Consider the following 25,036-nt stretch of genomic DNA (forward strand, 5'->3'; position numbering starts at 1 on the left):
ATTTTTTTATCATTTACCATTTAGTGTGTTTTATTTTTAGAGGGTCACTATTTTAGTATAACTCTCTTCTGGAACCTCCAGCACCTATTTCTTATTCTGTTGTATGCTTAGCCAAATAGCCTTAGGGAGAAAAAGTCCTGAGAATAGTGCTTTTGGCCAGTAGAAGGATATGACACCGAGGGAGGATACCACACTAAAAGCATGAGCAGAATGAAAATGGTACTGTTACAGGCTCTCAGGTTGATTTATTTTTTTTTAAGATTTATTTATTTCTCTCCCCTACCCCCACTCCCCCACTGCAGTTGTCTGCTCTCTTGTGTCCATTTGCTATGTGCTCTTCTGTGTCCTCTTGCATTCTCAGCAGCACTGGGAATCTGTGTCTCCTTTAGTTGCATCATCTTGCTGCATCAGCTCTCCATGTGTGCAGCTCCACTCCTGGGTGAGCTGCACTTTTTTTGTGTGGGGCAGCTCTCCTTGCGGGCACACTCCTTGCACGTGGGGCTCCCCTACACAGGGGACATCCCTGCGTGGCATCGCACTCCTTGCATGCAGCACCCACTGCGCGTGGGCCAGCTTACCACATGGGCCAGGAGGCTCTGGCTTCGAACCCTGGACCTCATATGGTAGGTGGATGCTCTGTCAGTTGAGCCACATCCACTTCCCTCAGGCTGATTTTTATTTATTGCCATATCAAATATGTGGTTTCCAACGGGATATTTGAAAGTTTTAAATACTGTCAAGCGAGTGGAAAGAAATATATTAAATTATGCCTAATAATTCTTTTAACTAAAAAAAATTGTGGTAAAATGTACTTATCATGAAAATAATTTTAATCATTTCAGGTGGACAGTTCTTTGACATTAAGCACATAGGTAACACTGTGACTTTCACCACCATTTCCAGACTATCATCCCACACCAACACTCTTACTTAACTCCCTATTTCCTCCAATCCCCACTCCTGGGAGCCACAATTCTGCTTTTTGTCTCTATGAATTTGCTTATTCTAAGTATTTCATATAAGAGAACTCAAACAATATTTGTCCTTTTGTGTCTGGCTTATTTCACTCAACATGATGTCTTCAAGGTTCATCCATGTTGTACTATGTACCAGCACTTCATTTCTTTTTAGCATTGAATATTCCATTGTGTCTATATACCATATTTTGTTTATTTGTTCATCTGTTGATGGACACTTGGATTGCTTCCATCGTTTGGAAATTGTGAATAATACTATGATGAACATTGGTTTACAGATATCTGTCTGCGTCCCTGCTTTCAGTTCTTTGGGGTTATATACCAAGGAGCAGAATTTCAGGGTCATAATGGTAACTCTGTGTTTATTTTCTGAGGAAACATCAAACTGTTTTCCACAATGGCCACACCATTTTACATTCCCACCAACAGTGAATGAGGGTGAGTTCCTATTTTTCCATGTCCTTGCCGATACGTGTTTCCCCCAGACTTTTTAAAATTATTTATTTATTTATTATTGAAGTATATCATTCATACATGAACACACATAAACAATAAGTGTGTAATAAAGATTGCGAACTAACAAAATAAACATACACAACATCACACAGGGGTCTCATACATCACCCCTCCAACAACTCTTTGCATTGGTGTGAAACATTTGTTACAAACTATGCTAGAGCATTGTCAAAATATTACTACCAACTATATTCCTTATCTTACATTTGGTGTATTTTCCCCCCAACCCATACTATTTTTTTAAAATGTATTTTTGTTACAGATATTGTGAACTTGCAAAACAATCATACAGATTTGTATATTTCCCATACAAGTCGACACCCTGGTGGAACATTTGTTACAGATTATGAGATAATATCATCAGACTATTAAACCACCAATCATGGTCCATAGCATACATTTGGCACACTTTTTCCATACACCTCCATTATCAACACAGTATAGCTAGCATGAATGCAAGAATGTTTTAGTATTGCTGTTAACCCAGTCTATAGGTCACATCAATTGTAGTTTTTCCACGTTTCTCCATTTTCCCATCACCCTGCAATAGTGATGTACATCTGCTCTAGCTAACAGAAGGACTCTCTTGCATTTGTATCCTTAACCACAATTCTCAACTGCCTCTGGGCTTGCTGTTATTTAGTCCCTAGATTATTCTTTAGCTTTCTTTCTACTGACATTTACTTCCCCAGACTACCTTTTTCAGTCAAATTCCCATTTATAAACCAGTTGTTACTCATTATGTTACTATCAACTCTATTCATCTCCACACTTTTACAGCCAAGTTAAAACTTCTACGTACATTCAGCATCCATAGTTCTTCTCAACTCTCCTCTTATCTCCTTATAACCTATACTCTAGGTTTTAATTCCATGTGTTTATTATTTGTATATAATTCATACTAATGAGACCATGCAATATTTGTCCTTTTGTGTCTGGCTTACTTCACTTAGTATAATGTCTTTTTTTTTTTTTTAAGATTTATTTATTTCTCTCTCCTTTCCCACCCTCCCCCGGTTGTCTGTTCTCTGTGTCTGTTTGCTACATCTTCTTTGTCTGCTTCTGTTGTTGTCAGCAGCACAGGGATCTGTGTTTCTTTTTATTTGCGTCATCTTGTGTCAGCTCTCTGTGTATGCAGCGCCATTCCTGGGCAGGCTGCACTTTCTTTGGCACTGGGCGGCTCTCCTTATGGGGCGCATTCCTTGCGCATGGGGCTCCCCTATGCGGGGGACACCCCTGCGTGGCACGGCACTCCTTATGCGCTTTAGCACTGCGCATGGGCCAGCTCCACACCGTTCAAGGAGGCCCGGGGTTTGAACCGCAGACCTCCTATGTGGTAGATGGACGCCCTAACCGCTGGGCCAAGTCCGCCGCCAGTATAATGTCTTGAAGACTCATCCATGTTATCACATATGTCCCATATTCTTATTATTGCAACATAGTATTGCATCGTACATATATACCACATTTTGTTTGTCCATGTCTGCCCCCTGTGTCCATTTGCTGTTTGTTCTTCTGTGTCCACTTGTATTTTTGTCAGCAGCACTGGGAATCTGTGTCTCATTTTGTTGTGTCATCTTGCTGCATCAGCTCTCCGTGTGTGCAGCGCCATTCCTGAGCAGGATGCACTTTTTTTGCACTGGGCGGCTCTCCTTACAGGGTGCACTCCTTGTGCATGGGGTTCCCCTAGGCAGGGGACACCCCTGCATGGCATGGCACTCCTTGTGCACATCACCACTGTGCGTGGGCCAGCTCCACATGGGTCAGGAGGCCCTGGGTTTGAACCTTGGACCTCCCATGTGGTAGGCAGATGCCCTATCTGTTGGGTCAAATCTATTTCCCCCTCCAACTTTTTAATATTAGCTATCCTAGTGGGTGTGAAGTGGTATCTCATGGTAGCTTTAATTTGCTTTTCTTTAATGGCTAATGATGTCGAGTACCTTTTCTTATACTTAATTGGCCATTTGAAAATCTTCTTTGTAGAAATGTCTGTTCAAATCATTGGCTTATTGTTTGATTGAATACTTTGTCTTTTTGTTGTTGAGTTGTAGGAGTTCTTTATATATTCTAGATAATAAACCTTATCTGATATATATTTTCCAAATATTCTCTCCCATTCAGTAAGTTGTCTTTTCACTTTCTTCATAATATCATTGGGGGAAATGGATGTGGTGCAAGCAATTGGACTCCCATCTACCAAATAAGAGGTTCAGGGTTTGATGCCCAGCACCTCCTGGTGAGGGCAAGCTGGCCCACTTTGAGTACCAGCCCACGTGGAGTGCCGGCCCATGCGGGAATGCAGCCCTGCGCAGGAGAGCTGCCCTGCGTGAAATGCTGCCTCATAGAGGAAAAGTTGCCCCATGCAGGAGTGCCATCCAATACGGAGAGCTGGCGCAGCAAGAAGACACAACAAGAGACACAGAGGAAAGAAAATAAGAAGGTGTAGCAGAACAGGGGAGCTGAGGTGCACAAGAGAGTAATTGCCTCTCTCCTACTCTGGAAGGTCCCAGGATCAGTTCCTGGAGCCACATAATGACAATACAAGCAGACATAAAAGAACACACAGCGAAAGGACACAGAGAACAGACAATGAGGGGGGTAGTGTGTGTGTGGGGGAGAAATAAATAAAAATAAATCTTTAAAAAATAATATCATTGGATGCACAAAAGTTTTTAATTTTGATTAAGTCCATTTTGACTATTTTATCTTTTGTTGCTTGTACTTTTAGTGTAAGATCTAAAAATTCATTGCTTACTAAAGGAAAGATATTTCCCTTTGTTTCTTGTAAGTGTTTTGTAATATTAGCTTGTATTTATATTTAGGCAGTTGACTCATTTTGAATTAATTTTTATGGTGAGAGGTGTAAGGGTCCAGATTCCTTCTTTAGCCCATGGATTTCCATTTATCCCAGTGCCATAAGTTGAAGAGCCTGTTCTTTCCCCATTGGTGACTTGGCACCCTTGTGAAAAATTAACTAACTGTATATGTACGGACTTAACTTTGGACTCTCAATTTTATTCCATTGGTCTGCATGTCCATCCTTATGCCAATACCACACTGTTTTAGTTTCCAAAGCTTTCTGGTGAGTTTTAATGTCAAAAGTATGAGTCCTACCACACTGTTCTTTTTCAAGATTATTTTGCCGGAAAGTGGACTTGGCCCAGTGGTTAGGGCGTCCGTCTCCCACGTGGGAGGTCCGTGGTTCAAACCCCGGGCCTCCTTGACCCGTGTGGAGCTGGCCCATGCACAGTGCTAATGTGTGCAAGGAATACCCTGCCACGCAGGAGTGTCCCCCGCGTAGGGGAGCCCCACACGCAAGGAGTGCACCCCATAAGGAGAGCTGCCCAGCGCAACAGAAAGTGCCGCCTGCCCAAGAATGGCGCCGCCTACATGGAGAGCTAACACAACAAAAAAGAAACACAGATCCCCAGCAACAAAAAAGAAACACAGATCCCCGTGCTGCTGACAACAGAAGCAGACAAAAAAGAAGACACAGCAAATAGACACCGAGAACACACAACCAGGGCAGGGGGGTAGGGGGGAGGGGAAATAAATAAATAAATCTTTAAAATAAAATTTTTTTAATTAAAAAAAAAATTGTTTTGCCTAGTTAGGGCCCATGGCAATACCATATGAATTTGAGGATCAACTCTTCTATTTCTGAATAAAACACAAAAAACTACTGGAATTTTGATAGGGATTGCAATGAATTTGTAGATTGCTTTGGGCACTGTTGAGTTCTTAACAATATTAAGTCTTCTAATCCATGAACATGGGCTGTCTTTTCTTTTATTTTGGTCTTCTTTCATTTCTTTCCATGATGTTTGTACAAGTCTTTCATATCCTTGGTTAAGTTTTTCCTAGCTATTCTATTCTTTTAAATGCTATTGTAAATGGAATTGTTTTCTTGATTTCATTTTCAGATTGTTCATTACTGGTATTTAGACACACAACTGTCTTTTGTATTTCATCTTGTATCCCACAATTTTGCTGAATTTTTTAATTAGTTCTAGCTTTCTTGTGGATTCTTTAGAATTTCTATATATAGGATCATGTCATCTGTGAATAGAGATAATTTGACTTCTTCCTTTCCAATTCAGGTGCCTGTTTTTTCCTTTCTCTTTCCTTATTGCTCTGGCTGGAATTTCCAGTACAAGTTGAATAACAAAGATGACAGAGGGCATCCTTGTCTTGTTCCTAATCTTAGGGAGAAAGCTTTCAGTCTTTCACCATTCAGTATAAAATTTGCTGTGTAACTTTTGGGAAGATGGCAGATTAGAAAGACATGAGACTATCTTCTCAGAAAAATAGCTAGAGAACAGGCAGAAACAGCCTGGGAAATAGTATTCTAGTGTTTAGAATACCAGAGGAAAGCTGGACACAACCCAGAAGAGAGAGGGGCAAAAGAAAATAATTGCGATGGCAAAACTGTGAGTTAAAAGCTGCAGCTGCAACTGCTGGCATCCTTCCCCACTCTATAGATGCTGTTGAATTCTCAGGCTTTGGGGCCAGTAGCTACAGACAAAAGGAGAGGGACAGGGATTCACCTCCCCAGGAAGGGGGAGAGAGAGGGACACAGCCTAAGACCAACTCAGCTTTTGACCCACAAATTTGGTCTGCTGTGTCCCAGGAGCCCTTCCAGGCCGGATGGGGCGTGTCATTGTTTGGGACTGGCCCAGGACTAAAGAGATCCAACCGTCTCTATTTCCCTCTCTACTGCCTGGGACTGGTTATTGAAGACGCAGAGGGGAGTGGAGTGATTTCCTACCTGGGAAAAGGGAGGGGGCTGCCAGCAGAGGTTAGATAAATGCCTCTATAGAAAGTTTGAATTACAGGGCTCCTGCCTCTAGGCAGGATCCCCTGTCACATTGATCTGGTCCAGATTGCAGTGAACAGACTCAGACCAGACTTTAAACTAAGAAGGCTGCCAAAGAATGGCATCTGCTGGTGAAATAAGAAAGTACACATGAGGAAATAAAAAGTAAGTAAGAGAGGTTTTTTCCGACCTTTACAGCCTCCCTCCTAAAGGCCTTTGGAAGCAGGTCTTCAACCCATTACTGGGCGCAGGGCCCAGATTTGAGCAACTAACAGGACAATTCTAAAGACCCAGAACAGGTTGAACCAAGTATCAAAGAACAGCAGTAACACACAAACTCCTGCCACTAAATCCCTACGAAAGAGAGATTTAGCATCTGATTAAACTCGCCCTCATAATCAGATGCTTAGACATCAGCAAAAAATTACTATAAGCCATACAAAGAAAATGGAAAAAATGGCTCAAGCAAAGGCATATATCAAAGCCCCAGATGAGACACAGGATTTGAGACAACTAATCAAATGAGATTCACACCATTCTCCAAGATCAAATTAATGAGATGAAAGACATTATGGCTAAAGAGACAAAGGTCATCAAGAAGACACTGAGCAAGCATAAAGAAGAATTTGAAAACCTGAATAGAAAAGTAACAGAGGTCATGGGAATTAAAGACACGTTAGGTGAGATCAAAAACACATTAGAGGGAATGAATGTGGCTCAAGCAGTTGTGTTCCTTCTTCCCTTAGGGGAGGTCCTGGGTTCTATCCCTGGTGCCTCCTAGAAAATGAAAAAATAGGGAAGCGGACTTGGTCCAATGGATAGGGCATCTGCCTACCACATGGGAGGTCCACGATTCAAACCCCAGGCCTCCTTGACCCATGTGGAGCTGGCCCATGTGCAGTGCTGATGCATGCAAGGAGTGCCGTGCCACTCAGGGGTGTCCCTGTGTAGGGGAGCCCCACACGCAAGGGGTGCACCCTGAAAGGAGAGCTTCCCAGCGCGAAAGAAAGTGCAGCCTGCCCAAGAATGGTGCTGCATGCACGGAGAGCTGACACAACAAGATGACACAACAAATAGAAACACAGATTCCCAGTGCTGCTGATAAGGATAGAAACAGTCACAGAAGAATACATAGTGAATGGACAGAGAGAGCAGACAACTGGGGCGGGGAGGGGAAGGGAGAGAAATAAGTAAGAAAAAACAGTAAATCTTAAAAAAAAAAAAAAAGAAAACATAAAACAACAAGCAAACAAATAAAAAAAGTCTCAGGGGAGCCAATGTGGCTCAGTGGTTAAGTGCTGTCTTCCCACATACGAGGTCCTAGGCTCAATCCTAGGACCTCAAAAAAAAAAGTCAAAAAATGAAATACCACACTAATGAAAGAAGTTGTTGATGTGGGAGGAGTGGGGGGTGTGGAGAGTGGGGTATATGGGAACCTCCTATATTTTTTAATGTAACATTTGTGTGATTTATGTATCTTTTTAAAAAAAGATAAAGAAGGGAAAAAATGAAAAACACATTAGGAGATGTTGTAGCTCAGTGGTTGAGTGCCTGCTTCCCACATACAAGGTTGTGGGTTCAAAACAGATTGAGAGGTGAAGAATTTTCTTCTTTGTCTGTTTTTAATTTATTACTATTATTATTATGGAAATAATGAAAATGCTCTAATAATGACTTAAGTGATGAGTGCAAAACTATGTGATTATACCAAATATCATTAATTGTACACTTTGGATGAATTGTATGCTTTATTAATACATACTGGGAAGAGGACTTGGCCCAGTGGTTAGGGCATCTGTCTACCACATGGGAGGTCCGCGATTCAAACTCTGGGCCTCCTTGACCCATGTGGAGCTGGCCCATGCACAGTGCTGATGCACGCAAGGAGTGCCGTGCCACACAGTGGTGTCCCCCGCATAGGGGAGCCCTATGCGCAAGGAGTGTGCCCTGTAAGAAGAGCCACCCAGCGCAAAAGTGCATCCTGCCCGAGAATGGCGCCGCACACACAGAGAGTTGACGCAGCAAGATGACGCAACAAAAAGAAACACAGATACCCATGCCACTGACAACAACAGAAGCAGACAAAGAAGAACACGCAGCAGATAGACACAGAAAACAGACAACTGGGGGGGTGGGGATAAATAAATAAATAAATCTTTTTAAAAAAAAGAGCTCATTAAAAAAATACATAGCAATAAAATTGATTTGCTTAAAAAATATATTAAAAAATTTTTTAAATCACATTAGAGGTATCCACTCATAGCCTTGAAATGACAGAACAAAGAATAATTGATGCTGAAGACAGAACAGCTGAAACTGAAGAGAGAAGAGAACAGAGAGGAAAGAATGGAAAAAATTGAGCAGGGCTCAGGGAGTTGAGTGATAACACAAAACACAAAAACATGGGTGTCATGGGAGTTCCAGAAGGAGAAAAGAAGGGAAAAGGGGCAGGAAGAGTATTTGAGGAAATAAAAGCTGAAAATTTCCCAACTCTCACAAAAGAAATGAACTTTTATGTCCAAGAAGCACAGTGTACCCCAATCAGAGTAAATATGAATAGACCTACTCTAAGATATGTACTACTCAGAATGTCAAAAGTCAAAGATGAAGGCAAAATTCTGAGAGCAGCAGGGAGAAGCAAACCGTCACATACAGTGGACACCCAGTAAGACTTAGTGCTTATTTCTTATCAGAAACCATGGAGGTGAGAAGACAGTGGTAAGTTACTATTAGGATACTGAAAGAGAAAAACGGATAAGGTTTAATATCGATCCATATCTATCCATATATAAAGAGATGTTAACAGCTCAACAATAAAAGGACAAATGACCCGATTTTAAAATGGGCAAAAGTCTCAAATAGGCAGTTGTCCAAAGAAGAAATACAAATGGCAAAAAAACACATGAAAAAATGTTCAACCTCACTAGTAATTAGGGAAATGCAAATCAAAGCTACAGTGTAGAATGGCCACTATTAAAAAGGCAGGGAACTACAAGTACTGGAGAGGATGTAGAGAGATAGGAATACTTATTCATTGTTGGTTGAGATATAGAATTGTGCAGTCACTGTGGAGGACTGTTTGGTAGTACCTAAGGAAGTTGAATGTAGATTTGCTATATGACCCAGAAATATGACTACTGGGTATATACCTAGAAGAACAGAGAGCCATGATACAAACAGATATCTGTACACTGATGTTCCCAGTGACATTATTCATGATTGCCAAAAGATGGAACAACCCAGGTGTCCATCAACCAATGAATGGATAAACGAACTGTGGTGTATGTCCACGATAGAGTACTGAGCAGCTGTAAGAAGAAAGGAAGTTGTAAAGCATATGACAACATGGATGAACCTGGAGGATATTATATTGAGTGAAGCAAGCCAGTCCCCAAAGGACAAATACTATATGACTGTACTATGAACAAAATATATTGTTTAATCTCATGGAGTTACTAACTTGAATATGGGTCACCAGAAAATAGAATGAAGCTAGTGAATGGAAAGTCGAGGGTTTACTTGTGCAGAATTGGTCAAAAGGATGTGTGTTAATCTTTTAAAATGAATAGAAAAGGTAAAAGCGCAACATAATTTTTGTACTAGCTGTACTATTACATGGGTTTGAAAGTGGTTGAAAGGGAAAATCTAAGGTCATGTATATTACCAAAAGGAAAGCTAAAAAGTGTAACATGGGACTGTACAGCATAGTGAAACTGCATGTGAAATACAAATATGGGTAAAATTGCATATATAAGACCATTTTTCTTTGGAACTGAACAAATGTATGTTAATACTACAAGATATTAATATCAAACCAAAAAAACAACAATATGCTAATGGAAAGAAACGAGACACAAAGTACTACATATTATATGATTCCATTTATATAAAATGTAAATGTAAGTCAGTTTATAAAGATGTAATTAGATTAGTGGTTATGTAGGGCTAAGGAAGGATAGAAAGACTGAGGTGACTGCTAAGGGGTGAGGAATTTTTCTTTTTGGAGTAATGAAATTGTTCTAAAGTTTTTTGTGATGAGGAAGCACAATATTGTGATTATACTAAAAGCCATTGATTTTACACCTTGAATAGATCATATGGTATGTGAATATATCTCAATAAAACTGCTTAAAAATAAATGTCCACGAATAGCCAGAAATAGCAGCTTTGTACAGCAGAAGTATAGAGAGACTGAGAGGCGAAGAATTTTCTTGTTTGTTTGTTTTTTGTTTATTATTGAAATAATGAAAATGCTCTAATAATTGTTGAAGTGATGAATGCACAACTGTGAGTATACCAGATAACCATTTGTTGTACACATTGTATAAACTGTATGCTTTATTAATATGTATCAATAAAATCGATTGGTTTTAAGAAATGCTGTGGGTTTTTCATAAATGCTCTTTATCATGTTGAAAAAATTCCCTTCTATTCCAAATTTCCTGAGTGTTTTTATCATAAAAGTATGTTAGATTTTGTCAGATGCCTTTTCTGCATGGAGATGTTTTTTCCCCTTTGTTCTACCAGTGTGGTATATATTACATTGTTTAATTTTCTTTTTTTAAAAAAAATATTTATTTATTTATTTCTCTTCCCTTCCTCCCCCCCCCCCCCCAGTTGTCTACTCTCTGTGTCTATTTGCTGTGTTTTCTTTGTCTGCTTCTGTTGTTGTCAGCGGCATGGCAATCTGTGTTTCTTTTTGTTGCATCATCTTGTTGTGTCAGCTCTCTGTGTGTGTGGCACCATTCCTGGGCAGGCTGCACTTTTTTCACCCTGGGCGGCTCTCCTTACGGGGGGGCGCACTCCTTGCACCTGGGACTCCCCTATGCGGGGGACAGCCCTGCATAGCAGGGCACTCCTTGAATGTGGGGCTCCCCTACGCGGGGGACACCCCTGTGTGGCAGGGCACTCCTTGCGTGCATCATCACTGCGCATGGGCCAGCTCCACACGGGTCAAGGAGGCCCGGGGTTTGAACCACGGACCTCCCATGTGGTAGATGGACACCCTAACCACTGGGCCAAGTCCGCCGCCTAATTTTCTTATGTTGATCCATTATTGCATTGCTAGAATAAATATCACTTTTTCATAGTACATAATCCTTTTAATATACTGTTTGATTCGGTTTGCCAATATTTTCTTAAGGATATTTGCATTATAGTCATAAGGGACATTGGTCTATAGTTTTCTTGTGCTATCTTTATCTGGCTTTGGTATCAGGATAATGCTGACCTCATAGAATGAGTTGTTAGACCAGAGGAGGGATTACTTCCACTTTTTGGAAGAGTTTAGAAGGATTAGTGTTAAAATTTTTCTTTTTCTTTTTTTTTTTTTTGAGGTACTGGGGCTGGAGATGGAATCTGGGATCTCATATGAGGGAAGCTGTGCCCAACCACTGATCCACACTGGCTCCCCTGAGTTGGTTTTAATCGTTTATTTTGCTTGTTGTTTGTTTTTTGTTTGTTTGTTTTTTCTTGGCGGCATCGGGAACCAAACCTGGAACCTCCCATGTTGGATGCAGGTGCTCAGCTGCTTGACTCATATCCACTCCCTAAATCTTCTTTAAATGTTTGGTAGAATTCAGTGAAACCATCCACCCTGGTTTTTCTTTTTTGGGAGGTTTTTGATTCCTGATTTAATCTCTTATTATTGCTCTATTGAGATTTTCTGTGTCTTCTTGTTTCAGATTAGGTAATTTGTATGTTTCTAGGAATTTTGCTGTTTCATCTGTGTTTTCTAACTTGTTGACCTATAACTGCTCATAATTCATAATACTCTTTTAAAAACCTTTTTATTTCTGTAAAGTTGGTAGTAATGTCTCTACTTTCATTCCTGATTTTAGTTATTTGTGTCTTCTCTTTTTCTTTGTCAGTCTGGCTAAAAGTTTGTAAATTTTATTGATCTTTTTTAAAAAAACTTTATGGTTTTGTTGATTCTATTGTTTTCTATTCTCTATTTCATTTATCACCCCTCTGATCTTTACTATTTTCCTTTTATTAATGTTGGGCTTAGATTACTCCTCTAGTTCTTTAGGTGTGAAGTTAGGTTATGGATTTGGGATCTTGTTTTGGTTTTTTTAATGTATATATTTTTCTTTATTAGAGAAGTTGTGGGTTTACAGAACAATCAAGCATAAAATACAGCATTCCCATACACTACACCACCAACACCTTGCATTAATGTAGAACATTTTTTATAATTGATGATAGCACATTTTTATAATTGTACTATTAGCTAAAGTTCATGGTTTAGCTTAGGTTTCATTGTTTGTATAGTGTAATTCCGTGGACTTTAAATTTTCTTTTATTCTCTTACCCTATATACAACCTAACATTTCCTCTTGAATCTTATTCAGATATATACTTTAGTGCTCTTAATTGCATTCACAATGTGGTGCTAACATTACCACCATCCATTACCAAAACATTTCCATCACTCCAAATAGGAACCCTATACATTTTAAGCCTTAACTTCCCATTCCCTATCCCCAACTTATCCCTGAGTAATCTATATTGTAGATTCTGACTCTATGAGTTTGCTTATTCTGATTGTTTCAAATCAGTGAGATTATACAATATGTGTCCTTTGTGTGTGGTTTATTTCACTCAACATGATGTGTATTGAGTCCCTTATCATTTCTATTTGTATATACTTTTCATATATTTTCCTTGTGGTTATCATGGGTTTAAAATTTAACATCCTAAATAAGTAACAATTATATTTGATGCCATCTTAATTTCAGTAGCATACACGTACAGTGTTCTATACCCCTCCATCCCCCCATTTTTTTTGTACTTGGTACAAAGTGTATCTTTGTACACTGTATGTCTAAAACCATATATTTATCATTACTTTTTATGCATTTGTATTTTAGCTCATGAAAAAGTAGGAAGAGGAATATACCAAAATATACAATAGTACTAGCATTTATAATTTCCCTTTACTGGAGTTCTTCTTTTTTTTATGCTGCTTTGACCTACTGTTTAGTGTCTTCCTTTCAGTCTGAAGAACTCCCTTTCATATCGCTTATAAGGCAGGTCTAGTGATGATGAACTCTTTCAGCTTTTATTTATCTGGGAATGTTTTACTCTCTCTCTAATATTTGAAAGTGGTACCAGATATATTATTTTATTTCAGCACTTTATGTATGTCAGCCCACTGCCTTCTTCCCTCCATGGTTTCTAATGAGAAATCAGCACTTAATCTAATTGGGAACTCCCATTGCTTTTCTCTTGCAGCTTTCAGAACTCTCCTTATCCTTTGCATTTGACAGTTTGATCAATATATGATGGGGCAGGGAAGCGGATGTGGCTTAAGCAATTAGGCTTCCACCTACCACATGGGAGGTCCTGTGTTCAGTTCCTGGTGCCTCTTGGAGATGGAGAGCTGGTGTGGTGGGCAGGCAAAGTGAGCTGACACAAGAAGACGCAACAGAAGAGACACAGAAAGAAAGATAATGAGAGACACAACAAACCAGGGAACCGAGGTGGCTCAGGAGATTGAGTGCCTCTCTTCCACATGGGAGGCCCCAGGTTTGGTTCCCTGTACCTCCAGAAGAGAAGATGAGCAGACACAGAGCACAGTAAAATGGACACAAAGAGCAGACAGCAACCATAAACTGAGGAGTGGGGAGAGATAGATAAATCTTTAAAATAATATGATGGGATGTTGGGGCATATTTTTCTTTAAGTTTATATTGTTCTCTGGGCTTCTGTGCATAGTCATGTCTTTTACTGAATGGGAAGTTCTCTATTATTTTCTGTTTGAATATTTCTCCTTTCCCCTTTCTCTTCTCATCTCTTTCTGGGAGTCCCATAATGCATAAATTGGTACACTTGATGGTGTTCCAGGGGTCTCTTAGGCTATTTTCACACTTTATAATTCTTTTTTTCTTTCCACTTGTCAACCTGACTCATTTTAATTGTCTTGTCTTCAGGTTCACATTTGTGGATTCTTTCTTCTGCTATCTCCAGTCTGCTGTTGAAATCCTCTTGGGACTTCTTCATTTCAGTTATTGTGGTCTTCAACTCCAGTAGTTCTGTTAGGGTCCTTTTTAAAAATTTTATTTTTATTTATTTCTCTCCCCTTCCCTTCTGCCCCCGTTGTCTGCTCTCTGTGTCCATTCGCTGTGTGTTCTTCTGTGTCCTCTTGCACCTCAGTGGCACTGGGAAACTGTGTCTCTTTTTTGTTGCATCATCTTGCTGTGTGAGCTTTCTATGTGTGCGGTGCCACTCCTGGGCAGGCTGTGCTTTTTTCTCACAGGGTGGCTCTCCTCGCAGGGCACATTCCTTGCATGTGGGGCACCCCCAAATGGGGGTACAGCACTCCTTGCGTGTGGCAGCTCTGCATGTGGGCCAGCTCACCACATGAGTCAGGAAGTCCTAGGTCTCAAATCCTGAACCCTCCCATATGGTAGGAGGACGCTCTATCAGTTGAGCCACGTCCACTTCCCTCATTGTTTTCTTGATATCCTTTAGTTCTTTGTATTTTTATTCCTCTCCTTGAGCATATTGAAGGTTACTTCTTTAAGTTGTTGTCTGGTATGTCCACTGTCAGGTATCTTCATTGGTATTTTCTGGATTATTATACTTTGAATGGGCGATCATTTCCTGACTTTGTTTGTCTTGTAATCTTTTGTACACTGTACATTTTAATATTTTAAAATGTTAACTCTGGGCCTTATTCCCTGAGATGTCTATTTCTTGAGCTTTTAACAAGCCAGTGACATGATAGAGATTGTCTTGAATATCAGCCCTCCTATTAGGAAGGACCATCCAAGGTGAATGGAAAGTATCTTTTCTGGGCCTATGTCTTGTCCTGGGCTTGTGCTTGCTAATACCTTAGGAGTTCCCCTGTTAACAGGCATTTGGATGCTCCCTCTACTTCTCAGGAGACATACCTCTCTCTCTCTCCTGGATGTTCCACTGCTGTACTTAAAGCAGGTAAGCTTTTGTCCCAGGCTGTCCACCTCAATCTTTTCTTATACTGCTTTCAGTGTCTCGAGCTGATTTTGCCTGGAGGGCAAATTTTGGGGGGCGGGTTGGGAGGAGGCATGCCAGAGAGGAGTTTCCCAAGTCATTCTTTCCTAGCCGGATCAACGCTAGGGACCCACAAAGGGAGCGTTGCCCATCTCCAAACTGCCCTGGAGAGGAGATGAGCGAGGGACCAGGAAGGGCACCAACAGCTTCTTTCACAGCTCCCAAACCTGCTCTTTCTTGACCTTCCCAGCAGACGCAGTCCTTCACCTGTCTTCCATTAGGAAATGCACCATCTTTAAGTTCCCACCACCACCTTTGTCTGGGGCAGGTTGGAACAATGGCCTCTCTCAGAGCCAGGCCCCCAGTATTCTGGAGTCACTAATCAAAAGCCATGATCATCTACTGGCCTGTGTCATTTTTTCTTTCTGCTCCTTACACCAGATAATTTCAATTATATTGTTTTCACATTCACTGATCCTTTCTTCTGCCTGTTCAAGTCTGCTGTTGAATCTAATGAGTTTTTCATTTCAATTACTGTACTGTGCAGCTCCAAAGTCTAGTTACTTTTTATAATTTCCATCTCTTTAATTTGCTCAGATGTTTTCCTAATTGTCTTTAGTTTTTTATATGTGAGTCCTTTCAGCTCATTGAACATATTTAAGACAGTTGATTTAGAGTCTTTGACTAATTGTTCCAGTGTATGAGTTTACTCGGAGATGGTTCCTGGCAAATTCTTTTTTTTTTTCTGTGACTGGGCCATACATTCCAGTTTTGTGTGTGTGTGTGTAGTTTTTTGTTGAGCACTGGACATTCTGAGTATTATTTTGCTTTAACTCTAGAAATCTAGTTCTCCCACTCCTCTCAGATGACTATTTTGTTGTTGTTATTGCTATTCTTTGGTGGTGATTTTTTTAAGCGCTGTGACCTTTCCAAACAATTTTTATTCCCAAATTGAGGATGGGAAGAGAGGAGAGAGGGAAATAGTTACTACTTCTTTAGGCTCTTCTGCTGCTTCTGCGTGAAGGGGGTTGGAATCAGACCACTACCCCTGGAATTGGGAGGTATAGGTTCTTATAGCCCATGCTGACACCAGCAAGCTGCAGCAAGAACCTGAGCTGCAGCCCCTGCCTGCCACAGGGGTGGGGATGGTAGCCATTGCAGGGAGGGTGGAACTCACTGATATTTGCTACAATTTACCAGCCTTTTCTTCCAGCTCTTTCTTGGATGCTGCACAGTGTTCCCTTGGATGTCAGGGTTCTAAAATAGTTGATTCAAACAGTTTCTGCTAGTTCAATATTTGTTTTGGTGGAAGGACTAATTGCTAGAATTTCCTATTCTGCCATCTTCCCACAATCCTCTCTATGCTTATAATTTAACACAATGTGCATTATACGGTTGTCAGTTCAATGTTCTTATTTACATAGTTGTGTTTTTTTCTTTCAGGAGAAAGCTTTGCAGAATTCAGATCTGCAGGAACTGATGATGGTTTCACCGATTTTAAAACAGCCGATAGCATATCACCACTAGAACCACCAACAAAAGACAAAACTTTCCCAGCCTCCTTCCCCTCAGGAACTATACAACAGAATCAACAAACACAAGTGAAAAATCCTCTGAACTTGGCAGACCTAGATATGTTTTCTTCAGTTAGTTGCAGTAGTGAGAAACCATTGTCTTTTTCACCTGCATTTAGTACCTCAAAAACAGTTTCTACTCGACCACAGCCAACAGGTTCTGCGGCAACTACGACAGCATTGGTATCGACTAAAGCTTCTAGTTTGGCTGACGATTTTGGAGAATTCAACCTGTTTGGGGGATATTCTAGTCCAGCATCTGTTGGGGAGCAAGATGACTTTGCAGATTTTATGGCTTTCAGTAATAGCTCAGTTTCATTGGAGCAAAAGGGAGATGACAAATATGATGCCCTCAAGGAGGAAGCTAGTCCTGTTCCTCTCACTAGCAACTCAGGCAGCACAGTGAAGAGTGGACAGAACTCAACTGCCGCACCTACCAAGTATGATGTCTTCAAGCAACTTTCTCTGGAAGGATCTGGTCTAGGTGTTGAAGAACTTAAAGATAACACTCTTTCAGGAAAAAATGACGATGATTTTGCTGACTTCCAGTCAAATAAATTTTCTTCCATGAACTTGGACAAATCCCTGGGAGAGAAAGCAGTGGCTTTCAGACACACCAAAGAAGACTCTGCTTCAGTGAAGTCCTTGGATCTCCCTTCCATTGGTGGCAGCAGTTTTGGCAAGGAGGACTCTGAAGATGCACTCTCTGTTCAGTTTGACATGAAATTGGCTGATGTGGGAGGAGATCTTAAGCATGTCATGTCTGATAGCTCTTTGGATTTGCCAACAGTTAGTGGCCAGCACCCTCCTGCTGCAGGTGAGGAATTGGTGAGATTGCTCTGGTGATGGTGACATAGATTTCAAAGACAAGTCTGTGGTTGTTGATTTACAGAAAAGTAAGGCTCTGTCCCTTTATCTTTATGAATTTCTAATAATTAACCCCTGTTGCCAGTCCCCTGAAAGCAGTGTTAAATTTGATTCTATTGCAATTTAGACTGGATAACTAAAATATTATTTTTATTTTTTAATCTAACACCAGCTTAGTGTTAGAGGCACATCAGTATCCACAGCTAAATGAACCTCACTTTGCCAAAAATTTTATAAAGACTTTTGCAGTGTCAGCAATTTCCTTTGTTACTGTGAATGAGGCCAGTGTTTTCCTCTCTTTTTTCCTTCTCCTTGGGTGTATTTGGCAGTTGCCAATATAATAACTCTGTTTGGTTTATAGAAACTAACTCTTGTTATGCCAAGAAAGTAAAAATTCCAAACAAATTGTACTGCAGTTTGTCATATCCCTTCAAGAGAAGAAGAGGGAAAGAGTGTGTATAAGAATGTCCTGTATATCAGGGTCTGGCAAGGACAAGGGCATGTGTTTTTATTGTCAGTAGAATCTAGACAGTGTTTTTAACGTTAACTCTGCTACTGAAAGTATTATGTTGTAACAAGTCTGTAGATGCTAGAATAGGGTGACTACTAACTTTCTGATAAAATGTTTGAAAACTGACTGAAAACTTACTAGGAAGCCCTCTTTAAATCTGTGTGGATTTTCATGTAGCAGTTTATTCTCTAGTTCAACTTCCTGTCATAAAAATTAGATTCCCAAGTGTCCTATATTTTTGTTTTCTTTTGTTTTTTTGATATGTATATAGAAAGGTAAAACCTATTTTGTGGCCTTTAATAATGAGAAATATCTCAGTGTTACTGTATTATTCTAGAAAATTTATTATGCATTTGAAGTTCTTTTTGGACCAAGAGAAGGACACTTAAGACATTTCAAGTTTACAGGTTCAAGCAGAAATTGTAAAGGACTGTAAGTTTTGCATTTATCAAATTGGTAAGTCAGAAAACAAAATTGCATTCATCTGTTGGCTATTGAAATGTTAGAGGTATTCTTAAACAGTTCGCTGCATCAGGGGCAAGTTAGCAGGGATATGGCATGTTTCATGTTGCTTCTTGCTAAGGTACTTTCCAAGTTCAGTGGGCTGTCTAAAGAGCTTCTTGTGTCCTTGACCATCTTTCTTTTTGTGTACTCTTCCTCAGATGGTTTTCTATTTTTTTTTTTTCGTGGTGGTGGTGGTGTTGTTTGATAGAGTGATTTTGTTTTTCTTTTCTGTATGAGCTGCTCGAGCCACAGCAGTTGGTTGCAAAGTGCTCCGTTTTCTGGACACAATTTGATTTTTAATTAAAAATAACATAACATGTACACTAGCCTTTTAGACTCTGAAGTTATTAATTAGAAGCTATTTTTCTGAAAGCGAATCTATATTCTTTCATAGTGCCAAGCTAGGTGTCTTTATGAGATGAATCTAATCCAGGTTTTGGGTATATATTATTTTCATTTTTAATTCTATTTGGGGAGGGAGGTTGGTTTTTTTTTGACTGAGCTTATTCGAATTGACCTGTTAAATAATTTTCTGTGTTCATATTCTTTTATGTATGTGTGGAACATTCCCAGTTTTGAATCTGTAATGTTCTAGCCAAGTCTCTTCAGTTTGCAGATATTCTTAAAAGCAGATTGTTTCCTCCCTTTGATCTGTAAACCTCATGTCAGAAAGGAGCAGTATCCCTTTAGAGCGGTTTTTAAAGGGGTTGATGTCTGACCAATGAGCTATATTGTTGTTGAGCAAAACTGCTGCATAAATGTATTGTAGAAAGTAAATTGCAGGGACTTCTTCAATGCAATTTGGTTTTACTTTATCCTCATGTTTACCATAGTATCTCTTGCTCTCCATTTGAGGATTAAAGGTACTTCTTGTTTGAAAAAGAAGTGAGCTGATGAAGAAAGAATAAAACCTGGTAGTTTGTTCTTTATGGACTGTAATTCTGCTTAGAAACCCTAACTTAACTCTGAAAGGGATACTGTCTCTTTTAACTCTTGCTATAATTCTTTGTATGGAAGGTAGATAAATACCTAAACATTGCCTGATTTCTCTGCATATTGCTACATTTAACCCTTTGAGCCCTTGCTGCATTTAATTTCAACTAGGCTGCTGCCCACCTCTCCCAAATTTAATGTCACTGAAGCATCTTGTTATACAATCATTAAGATCATCTGGTTTTGTTGGCAGCAAGAGTTTATCCTCATTTGTGACATTCTCAAAGGGTTAGCAAGACTTCTATAACTACCTATCTACCTGTAAAGTAGCTCTTCCTTGACATTGAAAATCTTTGTATTTTAATCAGCACTTTTTTTTGCTGCCTTCTGATGTCTTTTTTTCAATTTAGACATTTCTGCGTGAATGTGCCTTTTCCAAACTTGCTTTAGTATATTCCTCTGCAAATAGTGATCTGCATGCTTATTCTGACGATTTCCTTTCCAGTTCTTCTGTACCACTCTCTTTTGTGATCTGTAAGTCTTGTGTTAATAAATAATTCTTTGGCATATTTTGAAAGTGTGGGGACGTGTGTAATTTGTACTCTTTCCAAGGTTAGACCAAAGAAATACCTGGTCTGTGTCAAGTTTAAAGCAATAGTATTTCCTGCCGTGGAAGGGATTCCCTTTTATTTTTGTTTTGTTTCCTCAAACACCTTTCTCCTAAGGAAGTATTGGCACATTTTAACCTTTTTTTCCCTTTATAATTCCATGATATGTTCTTAATTTGGCATTGGAATTCAAATATAACTTTAAATGTTTAAAAAATTAAGATAATCTTACACCCCCTTAAGTAAAAGGGAGAGAGAATTCATCTACCTTTTTTCTAATGAAGAAACTGAACAGGCTTCATTGCTTAGTAAAGATCAGAAGGCCTGTCTCTACTAGGAGTTACATTGTAGAGAGAAGGTGAAGAGAGAAACCTAAGGGTTGAGTGTTGGAGAAAGAGAAAGATCTGTTAATAATCAGACATCTATAAACAATTTGTTTTAAAATCATCAAATGGTATTGAGATAGACTTTTGATCACAGTAAGTGTAAACTGAATTTAAATGGATTATGTCTGTAATGCACAGTGTTTACTGTTTTTACCTAGAAGTCTTCAGGATGGAATTTGATTTGAGTTTGAAATTGGGTATACCATCCTCTAATTGCAGAAGACATCATTTTATCTTCCAGACTTGAGGATGTATTATGAAGCCACCCTAAGTTGCTCTTACTGATAGTCTATAAATCAAGTTCTTTGAATAACTTTAGGGGATTTGTCAGACAAGTTAAGCTTTAAACCATTTTCACTTTTTTCAAAAATTAGTGCAGTTGCAGAATTACAGAAAAATCATCCTGACACAAATTCCCAAATACCACACACACACACACACACACCCACATACAGTTCCATTTTCATTTTTAAGAAAACAGTTTTAGAATAACCAATTAAAATTGGCGAAAGAGTAAACCAAACTTGGGAAAAATTTTTTTTCCATTTTAGAGTATAATAATAGGGGAAAACCTTGGGAATGTTTTTGAAGTCAGAAACCCAAGACCAATATAAACCTTGGAAACAAGGATAATTTCCCTGGTTTAAAATTTGTATTACATTTTGAGGCTTTGGTTCTTTGTTTTCTCTTAAAATTTGAGAAAATTAAACCTGACGGTGAAGGTTTTGGAGAGAATTCTGGAGAAATCACAAGAGTGTCTAAAATACACTATTGAGAGAAAAAAAAAAGCTGCATGATGGAGTTTAGATTAACTCTAAGAAAAGTTCAGCTTGCATTTCAAAAGTTGCCTTTTTCATTGCATAATGCTTTTAGAAAGTTGAATACTACCTGCTTAACATGTTTTCACGTTGTTTAACGTTTTCATTTTGATGACTGCTGCTACAAACAGAGACACCTTAGAGTAGCCTCCCTCTGGTCGTTAGACTATCTGTCCTTTAGGTAGCAGCTTCTGGTGTTGTGTACAAGACTCATCACTTGGTCGCTTTGACTGAGGCATTTCTTTGCCAATGGAATTCTCTAATGCTAAGTCAGTCCACTGGGACTGCTTTAAATTCTTTGGCCAAATATAATTGTGTGTAAAACATACTCACATTCACAAATTGAGCAATTAACATTTCCAAGGTAATGTTTTTTAAAGAGAGAGTTTTAATATAATAAACTTTTTTTTTTTGCAATGAACACTTGAAGAACTCTATGCTTCAGGTTCAAACAGAAAATCTATGTTTTGTTTACCCCGATGCCAAGTAAGATATGATCAGTATTTAATTTCATAGTACATGAGAAATTACATAGATGTATTTATAGTCTACATTCATTCTATTGTTCACATTAAAGTCCCTGCTGATTTTTAAAAATAGCAAATAAATATGAAGGGGACATTGGCAATAAGAAAGAAGCTGTGCTCTTATAAATAAATCAAAGAATCAAATTATTTTATTTTTAAAGATCTTCCAGCTCTTCGTCTTTCCATCACTTAATTCCTTTTGAATAGTTGTTTTGGAAAATATTGGCCTAATAATGAGCGCATGAGAGGGTCATATGCATAGGAAAGTCTCCCGGGTGCTGTTGCCTCCTGCACGGCTGGAAGGCCTCAATTGCAATTCCCATCGTCTAGGCTTTTCTGGTGTCCTTTTGATGAGCTTTTTAATCATGTGCACAGGCAGTCCTGCTGGGTACCTGACACAACTCCTTGGCATTCCCGTTTCCTCTGACACAAGATATCCGGAGTTGCCACTCTTCTTTATTGAACTTAAAGCACTAACACAAAAACCTGAAGGTGCTTTCAGATAACGAGGATATAATTGAAACCATAGATTTATATGAGTCAGTATGAATGAAGAATGGGAGATTTTCATGCAGATTGGAAAACACTGGAAGGCAATTATACAGCAGCGTTTTATAGCCTGTCAGACGTACACTGTGATCACTTTCATTCTTGTTTTCAACAGCACCTGTCAGGCTGTTTGAGACTTATGGGATGCAGTCAGACCAGATTTTATAATTAATAGAGAATGTGAATATGACTGTTCTCAAAGGGTAGTATAGAGACAGGGGTAGGGAGAAGCTGAAAGGTATAAATATTTCATGGTTTGTTTTGGTAAATGAAGTTTGGATTAAATCTGTCTTGGAAATGAAAAGATATTTCTTCCTTAGGCCAATGAACACTTCTATTGCTATGTAAAACACTTGGGAATAGTAAGAATTTGCTATGTATCTCCTTTCTTCTCTAAACCCCTTCTTCAAAAGCCAGTAACTCTTAATCACCTAGGCATATGCCTACAGCTTTAGAAAATGTCCATGGGAATGAGCATGCCCTTCTGTGTCCTGTAGTGACACCTCACATTTTTTGTTCCAAGAAATACCTTGTTTTCTTGTACGACATCCATTTAGGAGGTATTTGAATAGAGGTTAGAGAAGAGACTGATAGGGTTACTTGTCAGCATTAGCAAGAAATCCATGTTTGATTTGAGATCTATGGTGGAAAGCAGATTGTATAGTTTGTCCCTTTGGCCTTTGTAACAGGACATTCCTGGTTGAAAACAAATACATGTATTAAAGCACACAGTTTGGCATATTATCTGTGTGCAATTGCAGTTCAACCAAGCACAGTCAAACTGGAATTGGAAATATAATAGTAGTAGTTCACTGTTCATTTTATCACATCCATTCTGTTTTCTTTTTCCTTTTCTCTTGCAATTTTCAGAATTCAGGTATCAAATTGAAAACCTATCTATAGTAAATCATCTATTCCAAAATAAAATGTGGGTCACTGCATATTATTTTTCCAGACAAGGCCTCCATCACTTATGTTGTAGGTCTTATAAAATTTTTAATATTTTAAAAACCATTATGTAATAATGTATTTAGTTTGACTGCTTCAAAAATGTAGAACAGTTAATACATTAAATGAGGGATTTTCTTGGTTTAATTTAACCTTGGTGACCCAATTTACCACACTTTTCGTATAAAACAGTTTACAAAATTTCCATGCTAGGAAATACTACTCTATATTCTTATATTGATTATAAATGGTAAAGTTTAGGGCCACAGATTTTTGTCTTACATTCCTTATGGAATGTCAATTTTTTAATATTGCTTATGTTTTTAAATTAATTACACTTTATTTAGCAAATGATTTTTTCATGCGATAGTTGCCAATAAATAAGCAAAAGTAAAATTTTAAAAATCCAACCTTAAGGCTAGATTTTAGTAAATTTCCTATATTTGCTTTTTTTTAAAGTATCAAATATTCCTTTATTCTTGCATCTTTTATTTAGTCATTTCTATGATTCTTCCCCAAAGGGAAAACATTATGTGTATCCTTTTTAATAAAAACAAGATTTATTGAAGACCTATACAGTTAAAAAAGTGCTTGAAAGCTCTTTAGCTTGTAATGCCTTATTGATTTATAAGGCCTTTACCTGATTATAATACAGTGATTTCTGGTTTTTAAAAAAATCTTTTGCATAATTGCACAAAAGTGTCTTCTTATTACCATAGCAACTTGGTTACAGTATTTGAACTAAAGCTAACTTTTCATTAAATTATCTTCGGTCAGTATGAAAATTGCTATCCTTTTAATAAATGAGATTCTGAGAGCAGTTCCTAGTACAGCATCCCCAAACAGCTTTCTGATAGGGTCTAATAGTAAAAATATCTGTATTGTGAAACATTCTTCTGAATGTACTCCTTGCAAACTAATCTTATGTTTAGCTGCATCTGCTTCCTGATTGAATTTCACCTCTTTTGAGTCAGGGAACTCTGTGATCCCTTTAAATAGTATGTGGGGTGAGGGGGGGGGTAACTACAGTCAAAGTCTAAAAATGCCTTTTTCCTAAAGGCTTGTTTCATTCCTTCTGATAAATAAATTTTCACATGAATCTTCCCCCACCCCACCTTTTAAATAAACCAAATTTGAAGGGTACCATTTGCACTACAGAATATGAAAACATAACATTGTTCGGTGAAAGATATTTGCTTTTCAGTAACAGGCCTCTTTTGTACATCTAGAATTTTCCATTTTTATAATTAATTTAGTACCCTATTTCTAACAGGATTTAGAGAGCAGGATCTTTGGGTATACTTAAGAAGAACTATGGAAATGTGAGGAGTTCCTTACCTCTCATAAACCACGTGGTGCTGCTGTGAAAGATAGATAAAAATGGCCCAGGGATGGTTCACCTTATTGACTTCATCATGAAAATCTAGATCACAAAACTTGAGAGCATTTTCCTTGTAAATCATGTAAGTGGTTGGCAGAGGAGGACTCTTGGTATTGGTCGTCTTGCCTCATATACCATAACTAAA

The 25,036-nt window shown here is 38.7% G+C and overlaps 1 protein-coding gene across 18 annotated transcripts in view; it reads left to right on the forward strand.

Annotated features, from left to right (window-relative positions):
- Positions 1 to 25,036, forward strand: part of SYNRG (synergin gamma) — a 119,965-nt gene that overhangs the window by 44,847 nt on the left and 50,082 nt on the right. For all 18 annotated transcript variants that reach the window (XR_011646837.1, XR_011646835.1, XR_011646836.1 and 15 more), the window contains one exon: positions 16,729 to 17,676. Coding sequence is in view for 12 of the 18 variants with exons in the window: in XM_058283196.2 (XP_058139179.1) it covers positions 16,729 to 17,676 (948 nt within the window). In the remaining 6 variants the exon portion in view is untranslated. The remainder of the gene's footprint in view (positions 1 to 16,728; positions 17,677 to 25,036) is intronic.

This window comes from Dasypus novemcinctus, chromosome 21 (assembly GCF_030445035.2).
Source record: "Dasypus novemcinctus isolate mDasNov1 chromosome 21, mDasNov1.1.hap2, whole genome shotgun sequence".
Lineage (NCBI taxonomy): Eukaryota > Metazoa > Chordata > Mammalia > Cingulata > Dasypodidae > Dasypus > Dasypus novemcinctus.